This window comes from Convolutriloba macropyga, chromosome 4 (genome assembly GCF_964194025.1).
Source record: "Convolutriloba macropyga chromosome 4, txConMacr16.3, whole genome shotgun sequence".
Taxonomy (NCBI): Eukaryota; Metazoa; Xenacoelomorpha; order Acoela; family Convolutidae; genus Convolutriloba; species Convolutriloba macropyga.
Window position 1 is genome coordinate 69,709,906 of NC_134471.1, and position 18,414 is coordinate 69,728,319.

General features: G+C 34.8%; 1 protein-coding gene across 1 annotated transcript in view; it reads right to left on the reverse strand.

Annotated features, from left to right (window-relative positions):
- Positions 1 to 6,924: 6,924 nt before the first annotated feature.
- The window catches only part of LOC142338639 (uncharacterized), a 40,982-nt gene continuing 29,492 nt past the window's right edge, over positions 6,925 to 18,414 (reverse strand). Inside the window, exons 8-9 of the mRNA XM_075388482.1 lie at positions 8,679 to 8,802; positions 6,925 to 7,522 (exon numbers count right to left, since the gene is read on the reverse strand). Coding sequence (XP_075244597.1) covers positions 7,283 to 7,522; positions 8,679 to 8,802 — 364 coding nt within the window. The 3' untranslated portion in view covers positions 6,925 to 7,282. The remainder of the gene's footprint in view (positions 7,523 to 8,678; positions 8,803 to 18,414) is intronic.

An 18,414-nucleotide genomic window follows, 5' to 3' on the forward strand; every position in this document is an offset into this window, starting at 1 on the left:
CATTTGGACTGAAACACACCAAAGACTTTAATGTATTTTAAAAGAAACTCAAGGTAATGAAAATTCTCATTATAATCCTCAATTGGTTGTTAGAGTAAAATGTGATTCTTCAAGATCTAGACTCAGTGTTTCTTTTGAACATAATCAATCAGACGGGTGGAAACTCATTGCGTTTGCTTCTCGTATTTTAAACACTACAGGAGGACGCTATAGTGTAAATGATTAAATGTTGTTGAGGGTTTTATGGTCTATCGAATACTTCAAAAACTACCTATACGGCAACAAGTTTACCATATTAACTGATCATCGAGCATTATTGATGATCCTTAACGAACATCCGTCAATCAAAGCAAACAACAGCAGAAGTTTGCGTGGGTTGATAGTCTAATTCGGTATAATTTCACTATTGGACGTATGCCAGGAGCAAATATGGATTCAGTCAATTATATTTCTCAAACTCTTTCTGCAAAACTCCAGAAATTTTTTTTTAAAAATTCCAAGAAATTGCACTTGATGAACCTTTTTTAGTGGCAACTATCTCTTAAGTTAGATAATCATAAAAAAAATATCCGGCTCAAGTTTTCAGTCTTACAAAAAATTAGCAACATATTGAAACGCAATATACCCACTAAAAAACCCAGCCAAGCTATTGCACCGCAAACAACCCTCACTACAACTAACGTATTACACTTAGAAAATACGCTGACAGCGACACAATTATTGAAAACCTTTACTGTAAATTTCAACGCAATTAACCCTACCAACTAATTGCATAAAACAAAACCAATGTCAGTCGCACCTATTTTTTCATTACCGCATTCAAAAAAACAATTTTTACTGCTTATTAAGCCTTCATATAAATCACAATCCATTACCAAAATCAGTGCATGTGCCTTGCTAAATCTAGACAGTAAAGACTGTAAACATTCTGAACAGTTAACCCGCAATGGGCACCATATTTGACACCAAATCAAGAAACCACTATCACTACCAAGTATATATATTAAGGGTAAAAACAAAAAACTGCAGTTACAAATCAAAGCACCCAAACCTAACTCGCTTTTCACCCATAAATATCTCATTAGTAAATACAAAAAATCAAACCTGCAATCGTCACCAACAAAAATACCTCAAAGAAAATTAAAAATCTCAACCCGAACCCAAAATTGGGGTACACTCTCGATTACTTTGCCTACCAAGGCAACCCCTGGTACTAACAATACGTCAACTACTAGCGCAACCACTTCAACCAATACACTTGACACTGCGGAGGACCAACGTCTAACACACACGAACAACAAGATATTCGGCAAAAAAGCTGCTTGCAATACTAAGAGGAAAAGACGCCATATTATAAGAGGTCGTGGATTGTGTGTTGCAAAACAACAAAACTCGCCTCGCCCCAAAGAGATAAACTTCTACATTCCTTTTGAATGGAGGGCCAAGAACTGATGTCTCTGCTTAGATGAAACGATTGCTATCGACAAGGCCATCAAAGATGCAGTATTGGAAGACATCCACTCCACTAATCCGAGCACTTTTACGATGCTTTCATTTGCTCGAAATTTCTGGTAGCCATACATTTATCGCGATATACTAGCAAAAGTTTTTGAATGTAAAGCGTGCACCGATATCGGTAGAAATATAAAACAAACGATTCCGCATATCAAATGAGCACCTCTAAATAAAGGTAGAGAACCAAACGAGGAAACAAAAATATTCCTTGGTGGCCCCAATTTGAACAAAAAACTAATAGAACAATATTTGATAACAACTGTTGATACATACTCTAAAAAGCCCACAACAGAAAAAGTAAACAATGCATCCAGTACAAATTGCCTTAAGTTTCTCAATACAAATATATATTTTTATATATATATATATATATATATCTATATATATATATATATATATATATATATATAATCACGGAGAATTCTTTTAGACTAGACCCAGCTAGGTGTTTAACAGGAAATATTTTTAATTAATTTTCACCAGAAAAAACATTGAATCTATTTACAAACGAGCAAATGACCATAGGGCAATTGGAATTGTTGAACGTCTCATTCAAAGAATTAAATTATTATGCGTGAAAGCTCATTAAAAAATTAACTTACAGCATTCGATACTTCCAATTATACAAAAACTGAGAATAACCAAACAAAGAACAACAAATTTAACACCACATGGGAGACATTTCGTTAAAAATTGTAAAACAACAGCATCTAAAATAACAACTAAACCTCATAGTAAGCACCTTATTTGCAATAAGATATTTAAATCTCATTGAGATGAAGATACAGTACCAGTTCGTACCTCACAGAAGTGCAATGGGTGGATATGTGCATGTGCAAAGACTCAGAAGTGGAGAGAGTCAATTTTGTCCCAAATGCAAAAGCGCACGCACCACAAGAATAGACACAGGGCAGTAAAAACAGATTCTTAGGTTCAGAGGCGATCTCTGGCCCAATTCCAGGAACGGAAAGCAGCGTACAGGTGAAAAAAGTGGAAAAAAGTTCACGCTAACAGACATCAGAAACGCTATCTCGATGGATTATATGAAGTACTTGCGCCCCGTAGTTCTGCAGGCAAAATAAGTACTACAGCAGTTTAATAAAGAACAAATAAAGCCAAAGATACAGTTTGAAAGTCAGATATTGCAAAATGCGGTACTATAAACGAACAACCTACCGAACTAGCTCAATTTGCAGACAGATGCTCACCAAAAAAAAAACAAGAGTAAATTAGAGCAAAAGATTCAGAATAGCAGGAAACATTTTTTGAGAAGAGAAACTGGGCAGCAAGAAGATCAGCAATCCGAAAAACAAGCCGATGATATTACCGTTATATATATATATATATATATATATATATATATATATTCATTTATATTATTTCGATCCTGTAATTCCACTATCAACAATGTTACACAATGATTAATGATGCGAATACATTACAGGAACCCAGAGTACGACAAAACCTTCAAGGATAGTACGGATTTATCTCAAATTCAACATTTAGCCCAGAACAGCCAATCGCACCACCACTTTAATGACCAAAAACTTCAACTTCGTCCCTGCTGCAATCGACACTTATTTTGTGGGAAATCGAAAGAGCAGCTCAAGTAAGCAATACTTCTGACTCAGAGTCTTCCTCTATTAGAAGGAGCAAACGTCAGAAGAAAAAACTAGCCATAAATTGCAAAGCCAACAAGCACAAAATATCTTTAAAACTATCCTGACTACACAATATATAATGAGCAAATTGGACACCAGACACTGCATGTATTACCACATATTCACCTCGCAACTCAAATGGGAGACGGACGTGCGACCGCCATCCAGATATTCCAATGGAATGTGAATTGGCATTCCAAGAAACAGAACATTGTTAGGATGATCAATCTGACAAATCTTCACTCATAAGAAAAACAAAACTTTATATGTTTATTTACTAAATAAATATTATACTACTACTTAACTGGCGAAAATGTACTAGTTTTGTGATTTTTTTTAATTTTAATTTATTGTTTACACGATCATTTCCTCGCAAAGGGGTAAATATCATACGGGCTCAATATTGGGCACAATATTCCTTTCCTTATCTAATTTACTTGCATCATTTTCACCTGTAGACCCAATTTGATCTTCTATATTGATAGTCAGAATTATACAAGATCGAGCGCGAACAGCTTTGTTGCCATTGCTGAGAATGGTGAAGCCATAGCTGGGCATATTTTGCTGTTCAAAGAGCAAGATTCAGAGTTGCAAGGCTTGGTACAGGTGTACGAAATTGTTGATGGAATTGTAGTTAAGATCAACGGAATTTGCCTTAGATGCAGACTCTTTTGAAACTCTCGCTTACCGTGTTGCAAAATCATCTGATATTCAGGCCTTCAAACTAGATGCAATTAGAAACAAGCTTATAAAATTTAATTTCCTATGTGATTTATATTTCATCAACGTGATAAAACCCTTTGAGCATGATTAGTTCTGTTAGATTTTTCAAAGATTTTTATTGTGGATAGCTCTCAATTAATTTTTGCAACTGAGTATTCGAATCCGATCCAGGCGTTATAGAAATCAATCTAAGATATCAAGGATTCTTTGAACGATTTGCATGGGAAAATAGTTTGTTTTTTTCGTTCTCTAATAGAGAAAAAAAGAAAAAAGTTTGCATTTCAACTAAAAGTTTCCACTTTTTCGCTTATTATCTTTTTCAAAAACTAAAATCTTATCGCGTCATGCAGTTTTTTAAAGTGGACAAATTTGATATCTCAGACCACCATATAGATTGCAAAACAAAAAGAATGTGTTGGCCTGCGGTTGTTTGGGGAAAAAATTCGTATTTTAACTGGAAACATCCACTTTTTCGCGTTTTGTAATTTTAAAAAGCGTTTTTCAATCGGACCAAGGATTTATTCAAATGGAACCAAACTTATAGTCTAAGTTCACCTATATGTGAGGGGTCTACAATTTTTGAATTACCTCGTCTAGGAGAAAAAATTAGGTTTTCATACAATTTTTAGGAGAATTTTTAGTTGACTTTTTTTGTAACTTCGGAGAATGAAATTGAGCAAGGTGTTTCTGCCTGCTTTTGCTCTGTAAATGAATCTTCTATAGTTGATTGTTTTTAACTCCACCGTAGCTGATCCCCAGCCAGTTGAGAAAAGAAGGAAGGAAACACCATTAAAACATACCTGAATAATCTCATCGAAGTCGGTTTCTCAAATTGGCTTGAGACTTTCCGACATTGCTTTACCTTTTTTGTTTGCTTCAATTTTGCTTAGGAGATAGAATTTGAGCATGGCGTTTCTAATTTTGTTGAGCTCAAAAAGTTATTCAAATCAAATCAAACTTGTTATAAAGTTTTCTTATTGTACTTAGAGTGTAGGACGAAAAGAATTTTTGCTATAGCGTGCCTACGAAAAAAACTGGGTTGTCATGTGGAAATTTGCGACAAACTCAAATGTTTTATTTTAAGTTATAGTTTTTTCTTGGGTCACAGAGTTGTTCAACGAAAACTAATCCTGTTCTGAAGTATCTTCATTGTAGTTAGAGTGTAGTACAAAAAGAACTGATGCTATAGCTGGCTTTCGATAAAGGTTAGGTAGTCATACGGAAATTTGCAAATAATTCAAAAATTAGTTCTGAAATATAGTATTTTTCTGAATATGTCATAGATTTGTCCAAATTAAATCAACTTTCTTATGGATTTCTTATAGAAAAGTTAGGTTGTCATACGGAAATTTGCGATTAATTCAAATATTTGTATTTGAAATATAGAATAAGTCATAGAGTTGTCCAAATTAAAACAAACTTGGTGAGAAATATCCCCTGTTAAATTAAAGCGTACAAAAAAACGAATTTTAGCAATAACTGGTTTTCAAAAAAATCCAGGTTTTCATACGGAAGTTTGCGAACAATTCAAATATTTAGTTTTTAAATATAGTATTTTTTGAATAGGTCATAGAGTTGTCCAAGTTAAAGCAATTTTGGTGTGGAGTATTCCCAGTGTTTTTAGTCTGTAGAAAAAGTTTTGCCATAGCTTGTCTGCGAAAAAAAGTTTGATTGACATACGGAAATTTGCGATTAATTCAAAAATTTGTATTCGAAATGTAGTATTTTTGAATGGGTCATAGAGTTGTCCAAATTAAACCAAATTTGGCATGGAATTTTTCCTGCTCCCTGTTTTTTTAAGGTGCAGAACAACAAAAAAATTTCAATAGCATGTTTACAAAAACAGTTAAGTTTTTGTACGGAAGATTGCAAATTTAGCGAATAACGAATTTTATCTATAGTTTTTTTATTGGTTCTTAGAGTTGTCGAAATCAAACCGAACTTGGCATGAAATATCCCCGATGAACTAAAAATTTTGCTATAGCTTGCCTAGGAAAAAAATAGGTTTTCATACGGAAATTTGAAACTTATACAAATAACAACATTATTATGCGTTTGTATTAGTTTAATTTTACAATAATGTTTTAATGTGGTTTGTTTTGTTTGGAGATAGAGCTTGAGCCTGTTTTTTTCCAGTGCTCCTCTCAAGATATTCTATAGTTGTTTGTTTGTAACTCCACCGTAGCCGGACCCCAGCCTGGTTGAGAAGAGGAGGAGGGAAACACCACCAAAACATAATGAAAAAGTCTCAAAATCTAATTGTTAAATCAACTTGAGATATTCCCGACACTACTGAAGCTAAACCAATTCATACGAGACGGTCTTTGGGCCGAGGATTTTACCGAAATTTAACGGGGAGTGTAAGGAGTGTAAAAAACACCTTTTTACACCGTTAGTGCTATACCCTTAATAAGGACGGAAAATGTGGAATTGAAGAGTGTAATTGTAAGAAAAAGAGTGGAAGAGTGGGACAAAAATTATTAATGGTGTAAAATAAGGGTGTAAAAATAAGTTGACAAGGTAATTGAAAAGAGTGTGAATAATAGAATTTACACCTTTCTGTACAATATTATTTCTAATTTTACACTTTTAAATTCCAGTTTTTCCAACCGTATTGAGGGTAGCAATAACGGTGTAAAAATGTTTTTTTACAGTCTTTACACTCTGTTCGCCGTTATTTTTTTGGTATCTTACTCGGCCCGGGATGCGTTATGTAGTTGCAACTGGACACTAAACATGCTGAATAAAAAATAACTAAACAACAGTGTTAGTGAAAAAAGTTGATAGTGTTGCACAAATGAATATTTAGTTCCGAAGCTCAAATATAGATGTATGAGCCTCACTGTTATCAATCTAATTTTTTATTGCTAAAATCTTATTTTAATGGTGTCATTGTCGATGCTGCTCCACTGCGATTTTTAAAGAATCGATTTTAAATGATTCAATGGTAAGCAATCACACAGAAACAAAAAATGTTAATATTTATGCTGTTCTGAAGCTTTAGTTCCAAACTATTTGTCGGAAACAGTTAATTGAATTTAATGGGTAAAATTTGTTTTTTGATGCGGAAAGAAACCCAAGGAATCAATGATGAGGGATAGTGGCGATTGACAATTTTGGACGGGAAGATTTTGACCGATCTTGATCAGCATAAATTAGAATTATCATTATCATTAGAAGCAGTTAGCCCAAAATGCCTAATATGGATAAGAGTTAATATAATAATCAGTTACGGATAAATCACTTTAAAGCAAGACTTGCAAACCAAGCGCTTATGCAGATTGAAAAATTAAAACAATCATAACTTGATACGGTTATAACAGCTGCGATGCAATGGAGGAGGGGGGTTAAAATAGAAAAGAGTCCATATTTGAATTTAATATTTAGTACGGGTAAAGGTCAGAGTATCCATTGAGTGGGTATGCGCATATGATAGCACTTGCCCAGTTGCCATCGGCGTTGCCACATGATTCCAGCTCGGCACTGTTGCCAGATGAGGATCTGGCTATGCAAAATTTGTTAGCAGTGGCCTTGGGCTCGCTGGATCCCCACATTTCATTGTTTTTATCCAGGGTGAAGGCACCGTCATAACCACGGTAAACGGTTTCATCAATAATTGTGGTCTGAAGTTCATAAATCAAATTCATCATAAAAATCTTACAAAATTTATCCCACTCAGGTCATTTTCTACAATGATTAGCTAGACCAGTGCCCATTGCCGATCACAGCAGAGTTTGTTCAATTTTTAACCAACAATTTTGGAGAGATTCAACGTTGAGCATCTTAATCATTTTCTAAGATAAACTACAAGTTTAATTTAAAAAGTAGCCTTACTTTGCCCCTTTTATTCGATAAACCTGATTTTCTGGTTATATGAGAAACTAGATAATAATGCAGGATGAGTCAAACAAATATTGTGTTCATACCTTTCAGTTGATGAGTCGAAGTCACAAATTTTAGCATCAAAATTGGTCATATTTAAAACTAAATTTTTTTTGCTGTATACTTAATTTTACTTGGAATGTTTAGCCTGTAAACATTAGCCTTTGTGATGAAGTTTATGGCACATTAAATTTTTATACAGATTTTATACCTCTCGGCTTGCGGCTCTTCACAAAAAATCTTTCAATTAGCCAACTAAAAACTGATCTCAGTGTCAGTTCTTTTTTCTAACGGCGACAAAAGTTGTGAAAGCGGAAAATTGGTTTTAACACATGATAATGGCTCAATCATTGTTTAAATACACCAAAACAATTTTTAGACAAGCCCGTCAAAAACCTAACAATTACTTGTCTTTAATTCAATAAAACCATTTTTAAGATAAGGTGCAAAAACTTCATATATAACGTTGTTAATAAAACTTTGAGATTTTCGTACATTTAAGGTTTCATCAAAAAGGTAAGTTTTGTTGAAAAAATAATTCTGTAATTCTGATGTCTTTGAGAGGCAATGCTTGAGTCTGAGAATGTTCAAGCGCATTGTTTTGCTAACAATATTTTAATAGCGAGAGAATATTTTCGGGTAAAAATTTGAATTTAAAGTTCTGATGTTTATTTTAGGGCTTTTTTTTCAGTAGAAGGTTCAAAACTAAATCTCCAAGGCAGTTAGGACATCAGCAGAATTGTAATTCAGCCGATTAGCAATTCCTTTGTTTCGGAACAAATTCACTGAAGGTATATCATTTTATAAACATTGAATTCCTCGGAAAAAAAATAGCTGAATTATTATAAGAAGTACGGGTTAAACCACATCTTGAACCGAGATATTAAATAAACCAACCCGCTCAAGGCCGACCAGGAAATTGAATCCAGTGACTTGTCCCGTTTTAGCAGAGAAGATGTCAGTCATAAGGTACATTTCGGAGATAGACTTCGGGTAGGCCAGATGCCCGTCACCACACATGCTGTAGGTTTCCAACCACAGGGACGTTTCATTTTAGCTATGCCTTTTGTTATTTCACATTTCTAAATGGGCACTACATGTTTGAGGACCCCCTCTCGCCCCAATAGAAGGTGACCCTATCTAATTATCAATAATTTAATCAAACCTTTATAAAAAAGTATCTATAAATCTATAAATTTTAATGACCAGTTCTGCTCCGTAATAGGTTTTACAAACCATTATAAATGCACAATACAAAAAAAGAGCATTCCTAGTGATGAGAGGATTTAAATCTTGCAAGAATCTTGCAAGCAAAATGGAAAAACTATGCATTCCCTTGCAAGATTCCGGCAAGATTCTTGCAAGATTTTAAATTTATCAATCACCAGACATCATTGCACTATGCAGTTCTGAAAAATCATGAAATGAATTCCACTCAAAGAAATCCAGTCAAAGAAAACCAATTATATCTGACCTTCAAGATGATTGTCCTCTTTACGTGATTGCAAATGAACTGAAAGCGAAGTTCAGTTAACCGTGGATCAATTACCGTCAGCAAATATTTTTGTTTTGTATTAATTTGCGGGAACATACCGATGTGTATTTCTGTTTTGATAGATAGTAGTCTTAATAGCTTAACAAGTAAAACTATCGGTTACTAATAACTAATTAATCAATAATTTTACATAGTACCATTCCAATTGGGAAAAGAAAAGAATTCCCTGTTTATCATCCTGTGTTGTGCTTTTCAGATTTGCTCTCCAAATAAAACACAGGCATTTATGAAGGAAAAGAACTTAATATCAGCTTTTTATTTTAAAATTCCAGGAGGCGTGGTTATGAAATATATGCCAGATTTTCTTGTTTACCGGAGAGATACAAAAGTGGTATCACAAAAAGCCCCCATATAACAGAATTGATAATCTGAGAGATGTTTACAATTCTTTTGATTTTCTAGAAATCTGTTTTGATTATTTTTTTTCAATCTATTTATCACTTTTTACTAACTTTGTCCACTTTTACTTCACTTTTTATGACAAAATTGTTTCGATTCTATACTTTTAAAACAAAGAAAGCCAAAAAAGGTAATAATTGGAAATTAAATATGGCCTAGCTAGCAAAAAATGAATTTAGTAACATTTTGATTACGGAGGAAAAAAACGATACAAGAAAGAGCAGCGAAAACTTAAAAAAGTTTTCCCAAATTTATTCATCTGAAAATTATGGTTTTGCCATGTTTTTTGATCAACAGTGTTTTACAAATTCTTCTTGTTCGGATATAAAGAATGTGAACAACTTAAAACGTTTTAGGTTTAGAGAGAACATTTTTTCACTACATTTAAAACACTTTTAATTGACGTGCTTTCAAGTTGTGATTTTGCGTGAAGTTCTTTTTAAAATTAAATTTCAACTATTTGAAATTAAAATCAATTGTAAATTTTTGGCTTTTCAGTCGACATTAAGGTGTAGGCGACAAAATTGAAGAAACTATCTTACTTCACCTTTAGAAGCTTAAGAAAGCATTCTAAAAATTGTCTAAAAATGAGTTTGTTTTAATTATGTAATTCCAACTTTTTAGTCAATAATCAAATAGTTATTCACAAGTAAATAATCAAATAGTTATTCACAAGTAAATATTCAAAAGTAAAATTTGTAGAAAAAGACAGATAACCTAACTGACCTAAAATATTTCTGTTGATTTGGACAAAAAACTTGTATCCTTTTGATGACATTGTCATATTTAGTTTTTGAACTTCTTCTTTAAGCACGTTTCTTTTCAAAAATGTTCTCATCTAAAGATTTGCACCAAGTCCTCTCTCAGTGTGATGCATCAACCCCCCCTTTATCATACTCCTACGTGTTTAATCCAAGCCTTTAGTTTACCTGACCTCTGTTTATGATTTGTTTAAATCCAGTTTCAATTAATCATTTCTATTTAAAAATCTTAATCATTCCAATTTGACGTTATTTTCAATTGTCTGTTCACTCCAGAGTAGAAACAATTCTTGTCCGGTTACTAACTTAATCTTTTCATGCCGTATGTCGTACAGAAATCGTGTTCTTTATTAGCTAGTTGATTTGATAGGCGGATTGCCAAAACTGTTTGTTCCTATTTTATTGTGTATTCGCGATGCGAAATCTCACTTATCTTTGTTAGATGAATTAATTCTGTCCGCTGACAAGTTTTCAATTGTATTCGCTGGGCGAATACAGGTTTCACTTTTAGTCTAGTGATTCGCTCAGCGAATATCAATTTAATGTAGCTCTTAGTCTGAGCGTTTTGCGGAGCGAAATTCGGACAAAACAGATTCAACTGAATAGTCTATTAGATTTGGCTAGAATGAAATTCTGAATTTAACCAAGAGTTTGATCATCAATTTGATCATGCAACATTTACAACTAAAAAGCAAATTGACAGCAAAACAGTAAGGTAGACAACGTGGACAGACAATGTATCAAATTTTTAAGTAAACATATTTAAAAAGGCATGAACAACAAGAATTGATCGTCGAATTGGAAGTAAAAAAATTTAACTATTAAATTGAACGACAAAAAGAACTAAATTAGAATAAAATAAGGATAATAAATTTAGCGCCGCAAAATGATACCAAGAAATGTTCATATATACTACATTTTCCCCTTAGTTCGTGTCGGAATCTGAAGGGCATTGCGCCTCCCGAAACTCCCGAAACTCGCTGGTTTCTGGACCTTCATAGTTAGGCGAGACATAAAATTGAGTTGGGTACGGCCGACACAGTTGAACACGATCCGACATGGAACTCTGAGGGTTCTGTATCTCGATTACGAGCAGCAGTATTCTTAATTGAAGAGATTATAGATTTGTTCTTTATTTGCTGTTCTTTCAGCATTTGGCGTCTCTTCTGTCGCGTTGGTGCGCTGCTTGCCGCCAGATTTGGGTGGACAAGTTTTAGTGGATGCCATAGACTCATCTGATTCAGTAATCGATGGCGATGATCTTCTCCGTTTTTGTGATGGTTGAGTGGTTGTTGTAGCTCTCATAGCTGCCTTACGTTTAGGCGAACTTGGTGGTTCTGCAATTACATTTGAAGTTTGTGGAACCGTCATTGGCAGCGTGAAATCAGTGTTTGTTTCGTATGGTGGGTTTGGCGGCGCGGGTACAACTATATTTTTCGTTTTGGTGGGCATTCTCACTCGCAGTGCTCGAGACAAGGTAAGGTGAATCGACGAGACACAACTGGTATCGTCATTGATGCCTCTGTGCTTTATTTTCTTGTCGCCTTGGATTTTCCCTGTGGCGTCTTTCGCATGTCGATTGATTGATTCCTCCGTGATGTTCATCTTTGAGGTTTTCGGTCTGCGCTACGCGTAAAATTTCCTTACCTCTTACGGCTTTAGTGCCGACATTTGCAATATCCAAATTCCTAATTGTGACCTCTCTTCTACCTGGCTCTTTGATTAAGAAAGTATGATCATTAAGTTTGATGACTGATGATCCTGGTGCCAGTACTTCGTACAGCCCGTCTAAACTTTTCTTGGATCGTTTTGATTTGGGCTTCTTTTTAGCCAGTTAATGCGTCAATGATGCTTCCGTTCTTGGCACTGGCAATCCGATACCTGGAAGGGACATAGTAGGGGGTTCTTTATCAGGATCCTCGTTGCAACGTTTTCTAGCATCTTTACTAATATTATCCCGTTGTTTTTCAAACTCAACATTGCTTCTGTTCTCGTCATCCCACTGCTCGTCTGATATCAGTTCGTCCCACAGTACTGTCTACAGGTCTAAATTTTTTCTTTAAAAATGGTTCATATGTTAAAGTGTTAGGATTAGGTTCAGTTGAAATTTTGCTTAAAAGTGTATTGGCCTTTCGTCCAAAATGCGCCTCAAATGGCGAAAGATTGATTTTCCTTTGACGCCATATACGAAGTTGATAAGTAATTGAATTTTTTGACGCTTTCAAATTAAGTTCTTTTGCGCCTCGGTTTTAAAGCAAACCAATCGATTCTTGATTCTTTGTATTAGCCCTCTTAACTAAACCAATCGCTCTGTGATCGTGTATTGGAGCCTCAATTAACAGTATTTTATTTTGATTACAAAAAGCTTTAATTCATGGAATTTGACACTGCGCTTGAACTAATCTTATCGTACGAGGATTTCCATATTTTGTGCATTTTCTCTGTCAAACACTTCTGATATTGGAAATTTAGAGAAACGGTCTATACATTTAAGGATATAAACCTCTTGATTTTTTTCATTATAGATTGGTCAGCCAAAATCTATTTGAATTTCTTCATTGAGTACTTTACTTTATTTTAGAGTTGCCCATTTACTAGAAGGTATGGTAGACTTTAAATTTTCACCAATCTCAATGCAGGGATTACACTTGGCCGTCTTATAGAGGAGATCCCGATGCATAAACGGCCACCATGCGTGCAATGCCATATCTGTTATCCCCCAACTCCTGGTGTGTGTGGCGTGGATAACATCAACATACCCATCCTTGATGAAGTTGGGAATGGCGATTCGATCGTCCACACAATCGCAGCCATTCTTCCTTAATGGAGGTCTTTCCAGTAGCTGTGGATGTATGGACTTATTTGGCGACAGCGGTCCTCGCTTCCGGTTTGGAGACAGTCCCTCACCTCTTTAAGTATGGCGTCTTTCGATATCAGGCTGGCCATGAGGGTAATCGAAAAGATCTTCGAAAGTGCAAAGTTGGGTGCATCTGTGTACAGGTCGTCACTGGATGGCGTGTTGTTGACATTAGTAGTGTCTGTCCCCGTTGTTGAGGGTGTTACAGGCGCGGATGGTTCTGTTGATGGGCCGGCTTTATCCGCAAAGCGAAAATTCGGCGGTGTTGCTGGCGTGAGTTTGGATAGCGTTTCTTAATCTGACTGTGCCATCATTAGCACCATTTGGAAGGATTTAGCAATTCGCTTAAAATTTGATGAAAATTTATTCAACTGTTCTGTAGAGCGATTAAAGGCAAAAAATTAGATTGGAATGTGATTTGTCTCGTTTATGGTAGAAGAAAGACAGAAATTTGGTATTAATTTGCTAATAGTGTTGTCATTATTTGTAATTTCCGAATATTCGCAATTTTGCGGTGCAAATTCACTGCATAATTTGTCGCTGGAATTTAAGTTATTTGCGTCCGATTCTATAACCGTATTTTGCTGCGCGAAACTCGTCTAGTTTTTTGTATTTAGCAAAAGCATTTCGCGCTGCGTTTAATAGCGCCTAATTTTGCAACTGAAAATTACTCGTCGTAAGTCGAGATATTTACAACTTTTTGCTGTGGTTCACGTGAAATGTAATCTACTAATCCAATTTTTGAACCAGGAAGATGATCGATCGAAAAGTCAAAAGGTTATAGACGATTAACCCAACGAGTAAGGTGACTAATATAAGTTTATTGGCTCTATTTTCTCTCATTATGGACAATAGTGCTCTATGATCCGTTATGACAGTAAAGGTTTACCGTAGAGATAATAATTAAAATGTTCAAAAAACCAGCCTACTCCCAATAGCTTCAGTTCATTGATAGTATAGCGGTCTTCAACGGAATTCAAAAAAAGGGGAGGCGAATGCTATTGTATGTCAGCCATATGGAGTTTGCTGCTCGAGTTTGCAACCCAAATTTTTTCTAGATGCGTGACATTTATTTCGCGTTTAAAGGTCGGGATTAAAATGTTTGTTTTCCGTTGCTTCTGCAATTTTTTTTATTTATGTTGAAAAGTTGTTCATGCTCATCGGTTCAAACAAATTTATTATTGTTTTAATAACGATCAAAGTTGAGACATATTAGTTATAAATTTACCTAAGTGATGAACAGATCCAATAAGAGATTGCCTTTTGTTTGAGTTTGTGGGTAATATGAGTTGTTGAATTGCATCGGTTTTATTTGACAATGGAGTTATTGCCAATTGCGTGATATGATGACCGAGCCATTAAATTTGATCTTTTGCGAAATGACTTTTAGCTAAATTGATGCTAAGATTTTCTTGATCGAGTTTAATTAAACATTTTCCCACAAAATCTAAATGATCTTCAATTCGACCTCTACTCACTATTATTATAATCTCCAGAAAACAAAGTTTTATAGAGACCAGCTAGCGTACAATCTATAGCTTTCTGAAGTTTGGCCGGCATATCAGTCAACCCATAGAGGCCTGTTTTGAAACGATAAGTGCCTGTCATATCACCGCTGACAACATTGAAATATCAATGGTGAGAAATAGTTTGAGTTAGCGAGTCAATGTTAGGCATTTGATATTTGTTCTTGTGAAATGCTTTATTAGAGTTTTTGAATCGAAAGCTATTTTGATTGAAGGGTCTTTTTTGACTGTAATGACATTCGGGGAGATGAAGAATTGATCAGAACAGTGGGATAATTTTTAATATATCCCTCATTCAGCAATTTTTCAAGCTCAATTTTTACTTTCGGTTGAAAATGAATGGGTGTTTTTCTTCCCTTTTGATGAACTACTCAATAATTTTTTTTGAAACTTTGAGTTGACCGTGTGGCATTTAGATTTTCCAATTCTCGAGAATAGGTCTGGAATTTTTTTTTACTAATGACTGTTTTAACAGACAAGTTGTTTCAATTGCATTTAAATCAGTCTTTGGACAACGTTTTTGTGAAACTGTTTTTTTTCAAGTTGAGCGAACAAATCTCGTTCTACGACGGGTCAAAAACCGTCAGCAACTACTGTTATTTTTGCTTTTGGGATTTTTCAGTCATTACAACTTAATGGGGTTTTCAGAGTTCCTTACGTTTCCACAATATCATTGAGAAAAATTTAAGTTCAAGTGGTTTCTTCTCTGGCCATTGTGCTTGAATGCAGTTGAAAATTTTTTGCTTTGCGAGTGACATATTTATTATGAAAACTGCACTGCCGGAATCGAGGAACAAATGACAATTTGTGTTGCCAATTGTTATTGTCATGTTTTGCAGAGCCCTTGGGGTGGGATTAAAATATTCTATCATTGCAATATAATTGTCGTCTGACGAATATTATTCAGAATTACATTGCTCATTATAGTTTAATAAATTCACATTTTGATTTTCTGAGTGTTCTGTGTTCTCTGAATTTTTAACATTATTGATGCTTTTGCTTTGTTGAGGATTTTTAGAAATATTCCATTTTTTTCCGACATACCATTGCAAAAGGATTGAGCAAGCCAAAATGATTACATTTCTTACCCAATGCAGGGCAAACCTGATGATGCGTTGGTGTTCAATTTTATCAACAACCTCAACATAGACCGGTTTATTCGCGATTGAATGTAGTTCTGTTTGTCTGGTTCACTCGAGCATTCGGGCCGCAAAATCGATTGAACTATTGTATTACATTGACTCCACTGCTGTTGTTGGACGAAATTCTTTGAGGATTTTGATTGCCCAACTCCATGTTGACAGCAATGCTAAGAGCTCTGTCGGATCTCACTGTGTCACTTAGAGGTTCGCGTTGTATATTGTCACCAAGCATGTTAGTGAAGATAATATTCTGAAAGATTGCCTCCTCGCAACTTTCAAAGTTACAATTTTCTGCCAGTTCCTCGAGAACACTATAGGAATGCTCCACCGTTTCGCCTTTCTTCTGTTTTCTGAAGAAAAAGACATAGCGTTCAAAAGTGATATTTTTAGGCCGAATGAAATCTATTTCCAGCATTTCCCAGAGTTTCAGAGTTGAAAGATCGTATATAACGTCGTATGGAAATTTCTGCATCAAGAGACGACGTCCTTCAATTCCGATGCTAAGATAGAGAAGGGAGACACATTTCTGTTCACATAGTGCCCACGTTCCTTCTCCACACAGAATACTTGCCTCAGTTATTTTTTTAAATTTTAATTCCCATTGAAGTTTCAACTGATAATTACGAATTTGAAGATCTCGTTCTGTATGTTCGATTGCATCCTCGATAGCAATTTCATATTTTGGTTCAGTTGGCAGTCTAACGTAAGTCGGTTTTGATTGAAGCAAAGTCTCTAACGTTATGTTTTCGCTTGATTTTGCCCTTTTTCCCATCGTATCATTGGGTCTGATGTAGCTCATTCCCATAAGCGTCCGATTAAGATTGGAGTCTTGCGAGATTCGCGGGCTGTCTGATCCACGTCGTACAGAAATTGTGTTCTGTATTAGATAGTTGATTGGTTAGGCTAATTGCCAAAGTTGTTTGTTCCCATTTCCTTGTGCATTAACAACGCGAATTCACACTTATCTTTGTTAGATGAAATAATTATATTCGCTGACAAGTTTTAAATGGTATTCGCTCTGCTAATACAGGTTTCACTTTTAGTCTAGTGATTCGCTTGGCGGATATCAATTTAATGTAGCTCTTAGTCTGAGCGTTCTGCGGAGCAAAATTCGGACAAAAGAGATTCAACTGAAAACTCTATTAGATTTGGCTAGAATGAAATTCAGAATTTAACCAAGAGTTTGATCATCAATTTGATCATGCAACATTTACAACTAAAAAGCAAATTGACAGCAAAACAGTAAAGTAGACAACGTGGACAGACAATGTATCAAAAATTTAAGTAAACAAATTGAAAAAGGCATGAACAACAAGATTTGATCGTCGAATTGGAAGTGAATAAAATTAACTATGAAACTGAACTAGAAAAAGAACTAAATTAGAATTAAATAAGTTTAATAAATTTAGCGCCTCAATGTCAGGACTCGATATGTCAGTCAAATCACTCTAATAATATTTCTTGTAAAAAAGTCTGATTCGCCAGGCGTATCAACTCATTTCATTTATATTCAATATCTGTGTATTACACTCAAAGCTCAGAAGTGTAATGAAATTGATTTTTGGTAATGATACAGAAGTTACATCCTTCATTGAGAAGTTTTGACAAAAACATTATTTTTTGTAAGGATCGCCATTGTGTTGGGAATTTTAGTTTTTCTTGGTGACATATATTTTGATATCATTGAAAAAGACATAAATCCTTACCAGGTAATTTTTTTTTCTTGTTGTCTACAAATCTAGAAATAAATTTTAAGACTTCTTTAACTCAAAAAACATAAATCTCTAGAAAACCGAAGAAAGAATATTTTTGGTTTTAATTTATCGGTGTCAGATAAGGTGCAAATCAAATGGGACACAAACGGAAAGGGACCTCGAAAGAACTATGTCATGATTTGCCAACTCGTTCCTGTGATTAGTGCAAGCCTATATAAAATATGTTGACGTTGATAAGTCCATAAGTTAAGGGGACTTTAGGGTTTCAATCTTTGCTTTGTTGCAAGATTTCTGCAAAGGCATATTACTGATGCACTGCTTCAAATACCACCAACTTTTCAGTGATCACAAATAATGTACTTAACCTTATTACTATTGCACTGAACAATTATTACTAAGAAGCTGAAATTTAATATCTTAGTTACGTTTTTTGTTTATTAAACTTGAATGGTTTCAGTAGGATACGAGTAGCATGAAGTCTTTTGGTTGCAGTGTTTACACGCCCATTGTAAACTTTCGTCTTTTCTAGAGTTTCCTTTTTTAAACACGACTTTTACATTTTGTCCTAAATCATTCCTCGAAGTACAGAAATTCGACTGTACCATTTTTGCCTATTCTATTATACACTGCAATAGTGTGAACTATATATCGTCTGGAATTCTTATTATATCGGACAGC